At 26.3% G+C, this 18,540-nt stretch overlaps 2 protein-coding genes across 3 annotated transcripts in view; both read left to right on the top strand.

The window, feature by feature from the left end:
- Positions 1-771: 771 nt before the first annotated feature.
- Positions 772-18,540, top strand: part of LOC134834920 (ecdysone receptor) — a 113,279-nt gene continuing 95,510 nt past the window's right edge. For both annotated transcript variants that reach the window (XM_063849847.1, XM_063849999.1), the window contains exon 1: positions 772-1,128. The gene's annotated coding sequence lies outside the window, so the exon portion shown is untranslated. The remainder of the gene's footprint in view (positions 1,129-18,540) is intronic.
- LOC134835202 (glutaconyl-CoA decarboxylase subunit gamma-like) lies at positions 3,196-3,746 on the top strand. The gene is made up of 2 exons (XM_063850109.1): positions 3,196-3,294; positions 3,357-3,746. Exons 1-2 carry the CDS (start codon positions 3,283-3,285, stop codon positions 3,744-3,746), a joined length of 402 nt encoding a protein of 133 aa, XP_063706179.1. The 5' UTR covers positions 3,196-3,282.

The following is an 18,540-nucleotide window of genomic DNA, read 5'->3' as shown; positions in this document are numbered from 1 at the left end:
GCCTTGCGCATTGTTTCTGAGCATTACTCAATATTGTTCGACGGAAATTTTTCGCGTCTTGAATAATTACCTCGTTAAACCAAGTTTAAGCGCAAAAACAATCTTTTAAGGCAATCTTTCTTCCTAGAATGAAATTAAATGAGAAGCGGCGCGATCTCTTTAGAGGTCTGTCTCATTAAGTGACATAAGTGCGAAGAAATTTGCTGTGAGTAGGCGTCGCTGTCTCAAAATTACTCGCAATTGATAAGAAGGCATGACTTTGAAAGTTGCTTGGAAACTAAAATTTTTCAAAGAATTTTATTTAAAAAAAATTTCTTTAAAAAAATTGATAAAAAATAATTTTTAGAAAGAATTTCCTTAAAAAAAATAATAAAAAGTTATTAAAAAATTAATTTTATTGAATTCTAATAAGAAAACTTAACGTTTTTCACTCAATAAACATTTAAATTAGAATTTAAGGCGACGCCTTATTTTTACCCAAGTCACTTTTAGATGACTTTCCTGAATGTGCATCGGGCAGATTTTGTCCCATTTTAGTAATTTTTATATTTTTACTGATTTTTATTGATTTTAAGACAATTTTATCAATTCAAAATTAATTAAAAATATTTTTTAAAGTTAATTTTATCAATTTTAAAAAATGTCATAGATTTTAATTCAATTTTTTCGAAAATATTTCAAATATTTTTCAAAGTTTTTAAATTTTTTCACTTTTTTCTTACAGGGCAGTCCAGTTGTCAATTCGTTTCCTTCTGTCAGTGAAGAGTTTAATGTCCGCTTAATAAAAACAAATCTCGGAAATTGTGAAAATTAGTGAAAAATCGAATATCGTATGATCGAATTTCCCCGTCAAAGTGACAATTTTCCTTTTAATTTCCTTCTCGTCTTATTGACATCGTCAAATTTACGTGTTTTTATCTAAATCTCTCATTTTATTATGTGTACCACAAATCGATGAGTGTATAGCGCTACACGACCTACGTGCACAGCGATAATTTTCCGTTTTGCTCTTTGATTGATGAATTTTTACCACAGAACCTTCCAACGAGAGCAGAAAAATACAGCAAAAAGTGTAATTTTCCGAAATATTTCGCGCAGGAGATCATCGGAGACAAATCAAGTGATAAGGTAAGTGCATTTGTCCCATTTTTAATTGTGTTATTTTTAGATAACTTATCTAAATATAGCGAAGAAAGTGAAAAAAAAATATATCTCGTACAGACTTTGTGTACGCAAATACTAATAAAAATATGTAAATAAAAAGTGAAAAGTAGGGCAATCATTCGTGGGCAAAAGCCAAGAGATTCAATTAACAGAAATCACAAATCATAAATCGAAGCAAAGTGACAAATTGACAGAAAGTGCAAGAAATTCACACTTGGAAATTTATTGATGTTGCGAGTGATTTATGATTTTCAATTCATGGTTAAATCATAACGTTGTAGTTGTGCGCCGTACGGTACGAAATTTATTTGTGTTGGTATTTGTGCGATTCATACACGACCGGGAGAAATTTTTGAATGGTTCGTGGTTGAAACTGTTAAGCAGAAATTCTTGTCAAGGTACAAGGAAAGTGTCGGCGTTTGAGTTGTGTATGGGAAAATTGCCGTCTCTTAGAAACGGTAAAGATTTTCGGTGAATTTAAATGTGTGAGGAAAAGAAACAGAAAAAGGTGTGGACAAAAGGTACGGCGAAAGAAAAAGTTCGTTAATGAATATTCAAAGGAAATGTTTACAGTTGACAGAAGGCTTTGGGGCGACAAATTGTCTACAATTAAATTTGGCAATTTTGATGAAATTTAGTCTAAACTTTTCATCTAAATTTGTTTTTTTTTTTTGTTTTAATTTTTTTTTATTTGTATAAAAAATATTAAATTTTCATAAGAAATTAAATTAAAATTAAAAAAAAATATAATAAATTAATTTTTGATAAAAAATTAATAAAAAATTAAAAACCATTTCAAATTATAAAAATTATTAATTATTTCAATTTTTTTAAACTATTAAACAATTAAACTATTTTACTTTAACTGAAATTAATAAAAATTATTTTTTTTATCAATATTATTTTTTGAAAATTAATATGAAATATTTTTATTTTAATTAATGATTTCTAAATTAATTAAGTATTTTTTTTATTTTATTTATTTTTTTTTTTGTTTAATTTATTTTATGATTTTTTTAAATTAAAATAAAAATAGATTATGCAATTTTTTAACAACAGAATAAAATAATTAATTTTTAAAAAATAATTTTTTTATCAACTATTTTTTCTTTTCAAAATAAAAAAGAAATAAAATAAAAATATTATTATTATTTATATTTTTCATTTTTTACTAAAATTATAAAACAAATAAGATTATATTGTTACAAAATTAATTTTGAAACTTAACTTAATTTTTAAAAATTTAATTTTTAATATTTTTTAAACTTTCTTTTTGTTAAAAAAATTATTTAAAAAAAGTCATTTTAATTTTTTTTTTATTTTTTAATTTTCATAAAATAATCTTTAAAAAAATAATTATTAAAAATTATGTAAGATTTTATTTTCTTTCAAAAATATTTACAAAAAAAAAAAAAAATAATTCAATCCCTTTAAAAATTCCTTCAAGGTCACTCAACAATTTCCCATAAAACTGATTTTTATCAAGCAACTCGCCGCCAATAATAATTAATTCATTAAGTAAAATTACCACATCAATAATTAATTAATAAAAAATTTACTTTCAACAAAAAATTACCTGAATTTTATGCCAAATATTTACCTCAAAAAGTACACAATAAAATTGATAAAATTTATTCACCTTGCGGATACTTTTTTTTTGTGTATTTCATCGCAGAAATTCGATCGTGGCATGTTCAATGCCCAAAAATTGTTCGTTGTTCCAAATTGTGACACAAATTCGTCACCATTACGCGCCACACAGAAAATAATTGAAATCGATAGTTAACGGGCAAACGTGATGCCAATAATTAATTTGAAATCTCCAATTTTTATAACATTTTAGTATTATTTAAATAAATGCGGATTGAATTTGTAAATTTTTTTCATTCATTTTTTTTTGCACAGTGACTGTCGCGAACTGATGTGTTGCAAGTTAGTAGATATGTAGGTACTTTATGTAATTTTACGTCTGATGTAATAAAGTCGATTTGGTGCGTCTTTTGTATTCTGTGTGTTTTTTACTTTGGTATAAAATGGAATGACAATCGACTAATTGATATCAAACAATCATCACCTTTCAAGTAATTCACTTGTCTAAAAATTATTAAATCAATCAAAATGTGCAAATTGGTGAGTTTTCATCTGAAAAAATTAAAAAAAATTCGGGAGTAACTAAAACAATTTAAATTTAGATCATCTTAGTTGCTCTCGCTATCTCCGCCGTAAGTGCCAAACCCGGAGTAGTTGCTCCTCTTGCTTATAGTGCTCCAGCTGTAGTTGCTCCCGGAGTCGTAGCAGCCCAAAGTTCTCAGGTTTTCGCAAGAAATTATAATGGATTAGCTGCTCCTTTGGCAGTTGCTGCTCCCGCAATTGCTGCTCCCGCAGTAGCTGCTCCCTTGGCTGCTCCTCTTGCCTACAATGGATTCCCATTTGCTGCTAGATACGCTGCTGCTCCTGTAGCTGCTCCATTAGCTGCTCCCGTAGCTGCTCCCTTAGCTGCTCCTTTGGCGTCGCCTTATGCTGCTTTACCTTACTCCGCTGCCTTGCCTTATGCAGGACTTAGACATCCATATTTCTTGTAAAAATTTGACGTTAAATACCTGACGTCTCCTCTTCTAGCCATTTTTAAAATTTTTTAAATCTTTGTTGTTATTACTTAGAGATATTTGTACATTTTTAGTTTAGTTGCGCAAAAAAAATAAAATTGTACTGAATTATATTTGTTGTTCTTTTCTATTCTCTCATTGCTCCTCGGATGATCGTTGAACTTTTTGTACAAATAAATTAATAACTGAACATACGGCTTGATATCTCCTTCAGGGGTTAAAAATGCAACGACCATGCAATAAGAACAAAAAAAAGGATAAATCAAACATAAAAAGAGGAGAAATAACCTTCGATTCACCTCGCTCTCTTTTTTTCTTCTCTTTGAGAGCAAATGTAAATGTCAGTTAGAAGCGAAACAAAAAAATTCTTCGAACATGTTTTAAAATGCATCAAATGCACGTATCCTGAAGCAATTAATCCATTCATAATGGATAAAATATAAAATAAAAACAAAATAAAAGGTACAGAGTAATGGTCGTCAGTACTTTTACCTCTATTCAACGTCAGAATGTTCTTCTTTTTTTCTTTTACTTTGTTAAAAAATAAAAAAAATGAAACGAAATTAAAATAAATAAAAAATTCATGACTCTTTGCAACACAAGTTACATTTTAATTAAAAAATTATAGAGAACGAGAGAGTGGAGTGTACTATTATTATTATTGTGAAAGGTCGGTTATTATATGAACGAACGTTTTTTTATTTTATTTTCGTCTATTTAATTAGAGAGACGTACTTTTATTAACTCTAACAGCTGTTCTCGTAAGAAATTTTCATCAAAATACGAGAAAAAAATTTAAATGCGAGGAAAATTTTTTATTCAAATTTTTAAACGGAAATTTTTTGAATTGACAGATGTAAAATTTTGAAATTTAATTTATTAATAAAAGTTATTTAAAAATAAATTTTAAATTAAAAAAAAATAAATTTTATTTTTTTATTTGTAATATTTTTAATTTAATTTAAAAATCAAAAATAAATTAAATAAAAGTATTTTTACATAAAATAATTTTATAATTAAAATTAATTTAAATTAAAAATATTTTAAAAATTTGAAAAAAAAATAAATAAAAAAAATACGATTCAAACAATACAAAATAAATTAAGTTTTAAATTAAAATTAAATTAAATTAAATTAAATTAAATTAAATTAAATTAAAAATAATAAAAAAATTTTTAAAAATTTAAAATTTAATTTATTATGTTTAAATTATTAAAATAATTTCAAATATTTTCAAAAAATAAAAAAAATGTAAAATAAAAAAAAAACTAAATAAAATTTTTATTTATTTAAATAAAATTTATTCTTTTATGAAAAATTAATATAATTTTAAAAATATAAAATGATAAAATAATAATTATTGTTAAAAATTAAAATTTAAAAATAATGTTTAATTAAATTTTTAAATTCTCTATAAAAATTTTTTATGATGAAAAAATTATAGTTTCAAGCAAAAAAAAATTTTTGAACTTTTTCTTATCTTTTTCTCTCGCATAAAAGACTTTTCGTTGCCTTTCCTTGCTTAGAAGTCTTTCATCAAAGTTCATTTTCCTTGTCCTATTTTTCTTTCATCGCTTCGTTTGCGATGTTTAAATAGAGATTAATTATTTATCGTGTTGATTTACTTTTTATGTTGGAATTTTTTTTTTGTTATTTTGCCTTCACTCACTTTACTTTGTCTTTGCACTCTCTTTGCATGTTTTTGTGTCTTTATCCTTGTTGTTTTTCGCTCGGGCGGCAAGAAAAAAAATAAAACTTTGAGATTAATGCAGTCAAGTACTTGACTCTTTATTACATTTTATTATGTTCTCCTTACAAGACTTTGTTCTTGAGGTGCACCTCAACAATATATCACCTCAGGTGTTTTTTACCTTTTTTCCCCTTCTTCATCTTGCATCTTCTCCGAAGTTGGAGATAAATTAAGGCCTTGCTACGAAATAAACACGATAATAACATTACATTGCATTACACTCGGCTTTTTTTGCTACTTTTCTATTTGTCGACTTTATTACAAAAGCAAGTAAGTAGGTGTAATGTGCATCGTCGACGACGCAAACAAGAATAAATTAAAGATCGTTCATTGCCTACCGTAACATCAAACAAGTTGTTATTCGAGTGATAAAATGATATCATTAAAAAGTTCTTTGTCTGATATGCCTCGTCGTGCCAAAGGAATTCACTAAATTATTTAATTTCTCTTTTGCGACGCATCTCTCTTTCACTCAATATGTCACAATAAATCAAAGGAAAAAAGGGAATTTATCATCTCGACGTCGTAAGAGCATAAATGAAAATTTTATGACTTTCTCTTTCTGTCTCTTTTGCTCTGATCAAATTATGATGATGATGCTATCTATCATTTAAATGTGACAAATAGTGCAGTGACTTCGGCTTTGATGGGTGTCGCGTTGATGCATACAAGAGCTGAGGAAAGAAAATAAAAAAAATTAATCATATAAAATAGGGGTGAAAAAAATTTTTTTATGATTTTATTAAAAAATATCATGAAATAATTTTTTTTAGTAAAAATTTTTTGATTTTTTTTATTAATTTTGATAAAAGTACCTATTATTTTTTTTCATTAAAAAATAAAAAAAAAATAATTTTAAAAATATTATATTTATTATTTTTTTATTATTAAATTTCTTAAAAATTTAAATAATTCAGTAATAAATAAATTTTTTAATATTTTTTCCTCCAAACAAATTTTATTTAGTTTTTAAAAATAAATTGAGATGATTTTTTATTATATTTTTTAACTTTCACAAAAAAATCAATTAATTAATTAATAAAAATAATTTTTTTAAATTTTTATTTATTTTTTTTAATTTAAGAAATAAATTATGAATATTTTTTTAAATAAATTTTGATTATAATGTTTATTTACATTTGTTTTTAATTAATTTGAAAAAATAAAAAAATTATAAAAAAAAAATAAAAGTTTTAATTAATTTATAAAAAAAATTATTTTAATTTAATTTAACTTTATAAAGCATTAGATTTATTATTTTATTTTTATTTTAATTTTAACAAAGTAAACATTAAATTTCAAGTATCAAAAATCTCAAAAATGTAAAAATTAAAAAAAAAATTCTCAAAGATAAAAATTCATAAAAAATAATTTTGTAAGTCCTAACATGCAAAAAATCGAAAAAATTACTGTCAAGAACCGAACAGCAAGTTATTTCAATGACATTTTCTCTCACAGATTTGAGGTTTTTACTCGTCAAAGTGCATTTTTTCCCATTTTCTTCAAGAAACCAAACCACTAACTCTTATTGAGTTGAGTTTCGAAAGAGTATTTCTTGCGTAAGAAACGAATGAGGACAAAAACAGTCGAAGGATAAAGCACAACTTATTTCCATTTATTAACTTTTATTATGATAAAACCACTTAGACGTATATATTTGCACAGAAGAAGAAAGGCAACAGGCTGCAGTATAATATTATTATTCATTTTTTAACTTAATTTGTGTTCGCAAGTACTCTCGCTCTGTTATTTCTGACAAAGTTTTAAATGTTTTTACAAGGCAAAACTTTATAATTTGAATTCAAAATGTTCTTTTTTTTTGTCGACTAACTAACCAAATGGTCGTCAATTAAAGAAATTTCTGTGGAACTGGGCGTCTCCATTTAATTCTTCGAAGACAACGAACTGAAAAAAGTTTTTGTGAGATAAACAAGTCCAGTTTGCTTGACCATTTTATCATCTTATTGACTGACTTTTCACAAAGAACTTAATAAATTAAATTTCTTGCATCTTCAGCATCTATCATCCGGCACAGACGTACGAGTGCACAATCGTGAATAATAATACAAGAAAGAGACATTAAATTTCTTGAATTTTCGATTTAAATCATTTTTATTGCCATGCCAGACATTGCTTCTCTATTACTTGCCTTTGCTTCGGTCTTCGTTATGTTCTTCTAACATATAAAAAAATATTGTTTTAAAAAGATGACACAAAAAATTTTTCCATTTCGAATAACCTTTCGCATGTTTTCCCTTTGCCTTGCCTCGCTGCATGCAAGACATTGCATTCTTGTTGTTTTTTTCGTGCATGGGGGGATGGATGCAATGCCAATGAAATGAAAAGCTGACATTAACAAGAAAAATTACATTAATCTAAATGCAGTAAAAAACAATTGTGAACCCATTTATATTCGATTCAATCACATTTTTATTGTCTTGTAAACTCAAATGTACGGAGAACAATCACAAACTTTTTTACAATTCCTTTTTTTTTGTTGCCCATAAGATGATAAAGAAAGCGCAGTAGAAAATGACCAAAATGAGCAAAAAATTGTTTTGTGCCCTCGTTTCACATCGAGAAATGTGCATGCAATAAAATCTAAACTGCAACTGATAAGAAATAGTCACATAATAATAATTTATACGGTTATTATAAAGTCGTTGTCGGATCCGGTCGTTTTGCGAAAAGTATATGGACAAAGTTTTTGTCAAAACGACTTTTGGATGGACTCGTTGTTTTTCGTCACTTTTATCAGTTTTATTGCTTTTGAACACTCAAAAGTTAAATTTAATGGAAATTTCTTGAAAATCAGGATGTAAAGTTTTGATTGATCGTTAAAGAAGTTTTTATTAAAAATTATTTTTTTTAAATAAATAAAATTAAAACAAATAAGGGACGTGCAATTTTTTTGAAAAATTATAAAAAAATTAATTAAAAGTTAATTAATTAAATTAAATTATTTAATTAAATTTTACGAAATAAATTTAATTTTTCATTTATTTTTTTCAAATTGAAAAAAACTTTTTTATTTTTGTTTGAAATTTATTTTAAAAGACGTTAAGAAAATTAAATTTTAATTTTAAATTTGAAAATTTTTTTTTTTTATTAATTTTTTGATTTTTTTTGAATTAAATTAATTAATTAATTTATTTAATTTTAGTTTAAAAATAAAATAAAATTTTTTAAATATTTTTTTAACTTTTTAAAAACTTTTTTAATTAAAAAAATAAATTTTTCAATAATTTTTAAAAAATATTGATATCAATAATTTTATTTTTTTTTAATTAAATAAAAAAAGTTAATTTTAATTTTTAATTAAAAAAATAACAATAATTTTTCCTTCAAAATTTTATGAAAATAAATTTAATAATTTAAAATTCAAAGAAAATAAATAAAAATTAAATTTTTTATTCAATTTAAATTTTTGTAAAAAAAAATCGCAATAATTTTCAAAGACTGTTACAGAATAATTTTTTTATTACAATAAAACCTTCGTTAAACAACCAAAAAAATATTTTTCATCACAAAAAAGTTTCTCGATAATACTTTTGTTTGTTTACAAATTACGCATTACTTGTGTTAAAAATATCTCGAAAGGCTTCTACTGTACAAGGGAGTCGCCCTATCATTGATGCCATAACAAACACCATTAGTTACCATTATCTCATAAGGCTTCCCTTTTTATTTTATTAAGTATTTCTGTCTATTAAAATAATTGGGCTGCATTCCATTATATTTTATTGTTTCTCTTTTCATATTTTTTTATGAGAATTTTTCCATATTTTTTGTAACATTTGTAAAAAAATAATTCCGAGAAACTTTTGATAAAGCAAAATTGAATTCAAATCATGTCTGGATCGACAAAAGACTTGTACAACTTGTAATAATAATGATGAATATCTCCAACACGAGAAAATAAAAAAAAATGTAAAGCAAACTAAAATCATAACAAAACATAATATTGACAAAAGAAACTTCCAAGGATAAACGTTCTTTTGCCATCTCATTACTTACCCATATCACAGGACTTGTTGCACTTTTACTTACAGCTCGCAACGAAAAAAGCGCCTCACAGCTGCCTGCATATTGATGATGGGAGATGAGACGATGATGATGATGATAATACAAAAGTTATACGAGAATATTGGTCTAATTTGCATAGAAAAATATTATCTTAGGGTTATAAAAGTTTGAATAAATTATTTGCTTTGTACCAACTTTGATTCTACTCGTTCAGAAAAAAAAGTTGTTCAGGGACTTCAACACCTTTGTGTTGGAAAAATAGTAAAGTAACAGCAGGTCCATAAAAATATATTTTTTTCTTTTTCTACCTCGTCAGATGGTACCAACACGTTTCACTTTAGTCAATTCAGTGCGCGCCAAAGTGTATCAATTTTTATTTTATGACTCCTCCTGTCATCGTAAAATTTCGGTAGATACACTCTCTTTTACGGCGTCAGGTAGGTCAGGATTCGTTCACATTTTATTATAAAATACGGTTATTTTTGTTTGGAAAATTGAATTTCTTTGTTCACGGTTAACCCCATTTTTTTCTGTCGCCGTTTTCCAATCAACTTGGCGTCTCCATTCAAGAAAAATCATTGAAATGAAAAAAATGAAACAAAGAGTGAAAGATTTGTAATCCGATAATCCTGAAAACAATCTGCCAATTATGTGTTTTCCACTTAAGTTGGCAGAAAAAGTTCATAAAATCTAATGTTTCTGTGTATGACGGTAATTTGCACCAATCATATCATTAAATTGCATCTCGTCTCTTCCATCATTCACATTGTACGGATGATGTGTTAATTTCTGAAGCTCATCGTTGTAAAAGTTAATGATTGCAATAACGGCAACATTTTTTTTTTGCGAGCAGATAGGACGATACTTGATCATCAGCATTGCTGCGGAGTTAATTGAGTTTTGTGAACAAAACAAAACTAAACTTTTGAACAAACAACAATATGATAGGAATCAGAAGAAGAATCATCTCATCAAATGTCGGTACGTGAGCAACTGTGGCAAACAACAAATAAATGCCTTTTAAATTGTAAATGGATAATGTGCTAAAAAGAATAATAATAATTTTGTTTCCATTTATGTCTTAACTCACACTGAGTGTCTGTGTGCATTACTGCCTGCGAAAATGTATACGCCTCCTCCGTGCTTTCCTTGCTGTTCGCTGTTAGAAATCGTGTAGGCAAAAATATGTAAGTTGCTGCTTTTTTCGTACGTGGATGCAATCAAATGTCCTTGAAACGACCTTTAATGTAAGGAGAAAATTGCATTCATATCTTGCATGCCTAACTTTTATAATATTACGACGACTTCTATTGGTGCCTTTATTCGAATAAATAATGTTATTGCTGTTGCATGCGATTTGAACGTTTTTGCTGGATTTCAGAAAATTTTGATGGTTGTCTGAAATGTTCCTTTGGGGTTTAATTTCAACTTTTAAAGGTTTTATGAGTAAAATTAACATCATTTAAACCTCAATTCTTATTGAAAATGCTTGGTTTGGATTAATTCTAATTTTTTTTACTTGGTTTGAAATAATTCTGTAAAAATTTGCGCTTGGTTAGAATTATTTCTAAAAAAAATTCTTTGGTTTGAATTAATTCTAAAAAAAAAAATTTCTTCGTTTGGATCAATTCTAAAATTTTTTTTGCTTGGTTTGGATTAATTCTAAAAAAATTGTTCGTTTAGATTAATTCCAAAAATTTTTTTCTTGGTTTGATTTAATTCTGAAAATTTTTTGCAAGGTTTGGATTAATTTTAAAATTTTTTTTTGCTTGGTTTGGATTAATTGGAATAAATTTAAAGTTTTAATTCTTACCTGAAACATAAAAGCGCTTTTCCAATTTCCTTCCATTGACTTTTTCTTGTTGTTCTTACTCAAGTTCTCTCACTAACTGAACGTCAACACACAACGATAGAAATCTGTTGACTTTTACTTTGTATGCATCACTGATTAGATCTTGTAAATTTTTGCTTGACTTGAAAAAAATACTTTTTTCTCCTTGCACTCTCTTAACATACAGATCTACAATAAAAACGACGACATTTTGTGGTAGCAGGCCATGCATCGTTCGTTCATACGTTTAAAGTTCAGCTGAAATGCAAATATTTACAGAGAAAAGTTCATTCGTTTGTTGAATTTACGACCGAACAAACGTAACTGAACTAATAAAGTTTCATTTTTTATAATTGATTAAATGCAAGTTCAGAGCTTTGCGAAAGAAATATTAAAATTTTTATCATGCATTTGAAAAAAAATTGCTCTTGTCTTTGAAATGTTTGACCAAGCCTGATTGTATGCAAAAATCGTCGCAAGTTTGCTGGCATTTTGTCTCAGATGTCACTGGCAAGCGAGCGAGTAACTAAAGACTTCATGATGCAAGAAACCAAACAATGCACGAATGTGACTAGTTTATGAAATGAGTACGTGTTTGCATTTTTTTTAAAGTTTCTTTCGAGTGAGAGTGACAAGAGCGTATTTTTTTACAACAATTCATATAGACTTTTTCGCGTTGTAAAAAAAATTGAGTTACTTATCCGTTCAATAAATTCTTTTGTGCAAATTTTTCTCGTCGTCTTCTAGTTTGGTTCGTTCGTGTTTGCATTTAAATGTGTGACGATAATCTGTCTGATAGATCACCATTATCGGTTTCAATCCTCTTCTCTCTGCCATTTTTATGATAATTTTGTTCTTCTGTGCGATGATTTATGAACGAACGCGACAATTCCTCAGCAATTTCTGTCGCTTTAATGGTTGTTACTTCCAATTCTTCTACGAACTATAATTTTGTAGCAGTTTCGATTCTTCTTTTTATTTCATTATTCTTGAACGATTTTTTTGTAAGTTTACTCTGTAATACGTTATTTTATTAAGGATCTAATTTTTGGCGGGAAAATTCGAAAAATGTGCATTGGGAAAAATTTTATTATATTTTAATAGAATAAATTTTAAAGCCCTTTACAAATTTTGATAATTTTTTTTAAATATTAGATTTTTAGTTACTTAAAATCTTAAAATGTGCATTGGGAAATGTACTTTTTAAAAAAAAATTAAATCCCAATGCACATTTAAATTTTCGTTCCCTAATGAAAATTTTAACTGATCTTTTGTAAGCGGAATGTGTTCAATATTAAGTTTAATTTAATATTATTAAACAAATTTCGCTTACAAAAGATCAAATTAAAATTTTCATTAGAAATCGATCAGCTGATCAACAAAAAATTTTTTGCCCAATACCCATTTCAAAAATTCCCGCCAAATATTTTCAATGAAAATTTTAAAATCCTTATGCACATTTAACATATTAAAATTATAAATTTTGCTTACAAAAGATCAGATAAAAATTTTTATAAGTAGTAGATCAACTGATCAATAAAAAAATTTTCCTATTGCACATTTTAGCAATTTTAGCAATTTATTTCATTTTTTTAAAAAACTAAAAAAAATCTTTCGCCCTTTAAATTCTCCATAACCGTAAAAAACTCAATCATCATAGAACTTGAGAAAAAAAAATTGCAGCAAATGTCAAGTCAATGTTGATCATTTCAAGGTTATTCCCGACTTTTAACGAGCAAGGAGGAAACGATGAATAAATTCATGAATGATCGACGGCGCGTTGATGTTCTTCTTCTTGTTGTAACAAGACAAAATATTTATCATATTTGTCCCATATATATCCATGCCACAGAAAGGCGATAGGTGCAAAGCAAAAAAAAATTCAATCTAATTGAATAAATTCATATTAAATTGAGTAAGCAGACACCAAAATAAGAGCAGAACAAATCAACTGTGAATCTTTTTAAATTTAATACGAAGACGTAAGTGTAGAAGAAGATGCGAAAGACGCACGATGACCAACTACACTCGCCTTGTTGTTATTTTGTTTGTACTTTTGTGCATACATAATTTTTTCCAATAATCAAGGTCGTCTCTTTTTTACGTGTTTTTTTTATTTCTTGTGCGAACGCAGAATGTGTACTTAAACTTGAACGCATATTATTATTTACCACTACCAATAACAACATGCATCATTGCATATTGTTGTAGTTATGCACTTAGCAACAATTCTGTATATTGTATGCGTATGTCGTCGTCGTGATTCTTCGTCGCAAAGTGATTTTTTTATAAGGAAATGTTTTAAATAAAAAAATCATGATGATTCATATACTTAAAAAAAATTATATATGTTGAAAAAAAAGTTGAATTAGCGAAAAGTAAAATCTTATTAGAATTCTAATTGTAAGAATTTAAAGTTCTCGATACAGAATGCAACTATTGGTTGGAGTTTAGTCTGCGCGATATAAAACAATTTGTACTCGAACGCGCTTGTATGCACGCCAACAATATTCTCTCCTTTTAAACCTTTATACATATAACATATATAAATATATATAACATACAGAATAAAAGGTATGAATTGAAAAGACGTGTAGATACAACAACAACTTTTTGGTCTTGCTTACAAAAGACACGATACACTACTAACATACATAGACATCCACATATCTCGCGCTACTGCCATGTGTATCAATATTGTTTAAAATATTTCGTATATGCTATAGATTTAGATTCGTGGTATATAAGAGACCAATAATGTATATAAACAGCGGCGCGGCGGTAAATATATTTACGTTTGTACGACAACGACGACGACTGCATACAATGTGATTTTATACAATCGTTTGTTTGATGAATTTTACATTTTTAGTGTCTCACAATCCGCTGAGCAAGACGGTTCACAAAAGAATTTTTTTACGAATCTTATTTTGTACATCAAATATTTTTGAATTTTCTCACAAAAAAAAACATAATTCGCTTTTAATTCAAAAATAAAGTTCAAAAAATTGAGGAGATCTTTCTCTATCTTACAAAAAAAATACATAAACAAAAGCCAATCCCTTTAAAAAAAACACAACATTACACATTAGTATACAAACTACAACTAAAAGTAAACAAAAAATCTTATTTGACCGTGTTTTAAATATTTACAACTGATAACAGAGACATTTCTTGCACACTTCAGAAATTCAACTCTTTACTATAAACAATAAACATTTTAATAATAATAAATTTAATTATTATTATTGTTTTATGTATAATAAAATTTTAATAAATATAAACAAGTGTGTTTGTGTATCATCAATAAATTTAACTAATTAAAATTGTTAAAATTATTAAAACAATAGTTTAATTAAATATAAATAATTATAAAAATTAAATATAAACAAAAAATTGTATAATAAAAGAATTGAAGGAGTGCATCAAAATCTGTACAAACTAGCAAATATAAAATTAAACAAAAACAGTAGTGAAAAGGTGTAAAATAAAGTATATTAACATAAATATATATGTTTAATATATAAATTAAAAGTAATAGTTAAAATAATCATAAAAACATATTTTTATGAAAGTTGTTTATTTATCTGTAAAACTAGGTAAATATTTTGTTGTATGTTTTGAAGAAGATAAAAAGTGAACCTATTTATTATTTTTTTTGTTGCAATGCTCAATGCATGTTGCACGCGAAAAAGAAAGCTAATGTTTTTTTCAGTGTTTTAAAATTTTTTATTTATATTATTATTATTTTTTTAAATTATTAATAATAATATAAATAAATATATATTAAGTTTAATTGCAATTTTTACAATTTTAATCATTTATATTGTTTGTTTTAAGTTATTATTAAAAATGACCTTAACATTGTAATAATTGCGATTACTTAATATATGTATGATTGAATCAAAAAAAAAAACAAGAATTGCTGAAGCATATCAAGTGAAAACAATTTCTTACAAAACTATTTCTTTTTCTTCTGTAATTATAGAGAAACAACATCGTAACATACATATAGATTCGTGTGTAATATACATAAACTAGATAAATATAAGTGTATCATATATAATATAATTTATCAACATAAATAGTGCTTATCATCGTAAAAGAACGAAGAAGCAGCAGCAGCAGACAACAGGTGTGGTATGCACTGCACTTGATTCAGTTAATTATTGCGAAACTGATCATATGTTATAATTATTAATGTTCATACAAGTGACATCATTAAATCGAATGTATTTCTAAATAATAAAATAATTAGACGAGATTTCTTTTTCTTGTGCGCTTATTAAACATATTGAACTTCATCATTGGCGTAACGCATATAAAAATAAAAGGAGAGAATAAAAAAACTAGTTTGAACGTTGATGATCATCATCATCAAAAGGAATATAAATCAAGAAATAATAAAAAAAAACGTAAAGTACAGAAAATTTTTATATTGTGTATGAAATTGTTGTTCCAGTAAACAAGAAAATATTCAAACATCATTAATATTCATTTTTAGAAGTAAGTATCTGGGTTTCTATGTTATAGATTGTTAGCTTAGCTAAGCTTTTAGCATAGTGTTGTGTGATAAATTAACATTAAATTATACGAGGAGTTAATTTTTATCATAATTTTTCATAAAATTCGCAGTGCGATAATTGAATTCGTTTCGTTCTATTGCATTGAAGAAAAAAACTTGCATTTGAATATAATGATATTTATGATCAATATCTGCAGTTGGTAAAGAACCTTACCGCTGCCGACCATTACCTTAAAAAAGTTAAAGAAGAGTTACATTGTAACCGTATCGCATTATGAAATCAACAATTTTCTATGTGTTGAGTTAGATCATGCAATGTTCTTGTGTGAGTTCTTGAATTTTATTTTTTTTTTGTATTTTGGTTCCCATTGTCAGTCATGGATGGCTAACGAACTACAAGTACAAACTTGTAGTATACAAAATAGTTATACATGATCCTCTCCTATTATTATAATGCCTTGTATAGGACAACTAAAAAAAAGCAAAACGTTACTAACACGATCAGTTCTTTCTATTCTGTAATATAGGTAGTAGACGTAACTACAAACTTTTGATTCACACAAACGAAACGGAAATTTTTTCCATTATTTTATGGTGTTGAATTAGAATTTTTGTACATTGATCATTATCTTTTTGTTATACATATTACCTATATATTTATATGGATGTTCGTACAGTGTGTTCATTTATTTTTTTAAACACCTGTTAGTTACTAATTTTTTTGTCAAGTATCATGTGAATATAATGAATTTTTCGTATTCAAAAATTTAGTTTAATTCATCATTTTTTTTTATTTTGGAGTATTTACGATTATATTGAAAATAATTTTTTTCTTGAACTTTCAATGATAGTACTTTATGTTTATTTCGTTCATACTTTTGTTCAATCAAGACTTATTAGTTGTTGCTCGTCTTGGAATATTTGTTCTAATTGTCCTTTCTTATAAGACTTTTAGCATCATTATTTGTTGATATTGGACTTCAAAGTATTCTTCGCTTGCTAATTATATAACATTGATCTATTGATATTTATATTCTGATGTTATCCATTTGAAAACTGTACAAAGGTTCGAACAAAGATTCTTGTATCTAAAATAAATAAAGGATTAATAAAATAAAATTTTAAATTTTTGAAAATTTTATAACCTCAAATGCTATTAGACTTTCTATTTTAAAGGATCCAAAAACGTAATCCTGAAAATAAAAAAAAAATAAAAATTAGAATAAAAAAATAGCAGGTTAAAAAATGAACTCACTGTTTATTCCGGAATGAATACGTAAATGTATATGTTAATGTTTTTATAATAATAATGACTATGCTCGTTTCGTTTGACACATGCTCGCCGTACCTTTTATGGATGGATATCTAAAACACAACCTGGAGACGCATTGCATTGCATTTGGTACTACATAAGCTATAAATAACTAAAATGCATCAAGTCAAGGTCTAACAAGGGTGCATTCGTAATATAAATCGGTTATGCTCTAATGCATCATACGAATATTTATCAAGTGGCAAGAGAGTAGAACATTAGAATTAACCACACGATTCTTGACCGAATTTCGGGTAAATAAATAATAATAACAATAAATAACCTCATAAAATATCTTCGGGTCTACTATTTTTCTATATTTACGTAGCTTCTTGTTCTTCTATAAACACAAATACTTGATTGATTTAAATAATTTTATATTTATATATTTAGTTCCACTGACCTTCTTTATAACCAATATAATGAATTTATTAGTGTACGATTCGTCGATGATAAAAGTAGAATTCTTGTAGACGCAAAAGCTCGTACATCATAAAAAATGTTAAAATACCAGAACATAGACCACGCCATCTCATCATCCGGCTTTTTTCTTCTTCTAAACAAGAAATCAAAGAAAGATCATTATAAAGTTATTGTTGTATAACTTGTACATTTTTTGTTATTTATGACTATATATTCGATCATTTTAATTTATCTCTGAAAGTTTATCGAACTTCCCATAAAAAGACAATAATTGACGGTAAATTTGGATGTGTTAAATTCATGAGGTTAGTGTTAGCTTAGAAATCGAAAAAAATTACAAAATTCAGGAGCATGAAGATTCAATGGAAAAATTTTCGCAAACTATTTAAAAGTCAAGATCATTAAAATAGCAAACAAGTTTCATTTTTTGTTTTTGCGTATAGAGCCCAGATTTACACTTGTCTGCATCAGCCATATATAAAGGTAGAATATAATAAAAGAGCAAGAAAAAATTCATATATAAAGTGTCTCGTATCGACAAACTACGAGAAACGACGAGAAATATGAGACGCAAAAACATATATAAATAATAATATGTGCCAAAAATTTAATGGTCCAGTATAGTGGTCAAAAAAAAAAAAATTTTACCTTACATATTTATAAACTTACAAGACATTACGCATGACTGGATTTTGTTGTGATTTTTATCAATTAAATGATTAATCGTGTACGAATTTCGGGTTCACACGTGATGTTAATTTGAAAAAAAAAGAAAAACGAAAAAAAAAAATAGTTTTTGTTTTGACATTGCGAATTCAAATTTTTTTTTTGTCTCTTTTGTTTATATTTGAAAATAATGAATAGACAATATAGACACGTGCCCATGTTTTTAAGATATTCCAT

Source organism: Culicoides brevitarsis, chromosome 1 (assembly GCF_036172545.1).
Source record: "Culicoides brevitarsis isolate CSIRO-B50_1 chromosome 1, AGI_CSIRO_Cbre_v1, whole genome shotgun sequence".
NCBI classification, from domain to species: domain Eukaryota; kingdom Metazoa; phylum Arthropoda; class Insecta; order Diptera; family Ceratopogonidae; genus Culicoides; species Culicoides brevitarsis.
The sequence above is the reverse complement of the archived record's forward strand: the minus strand, read 5'-3'. Positions and strand labels throughout refer to the sequence as shown.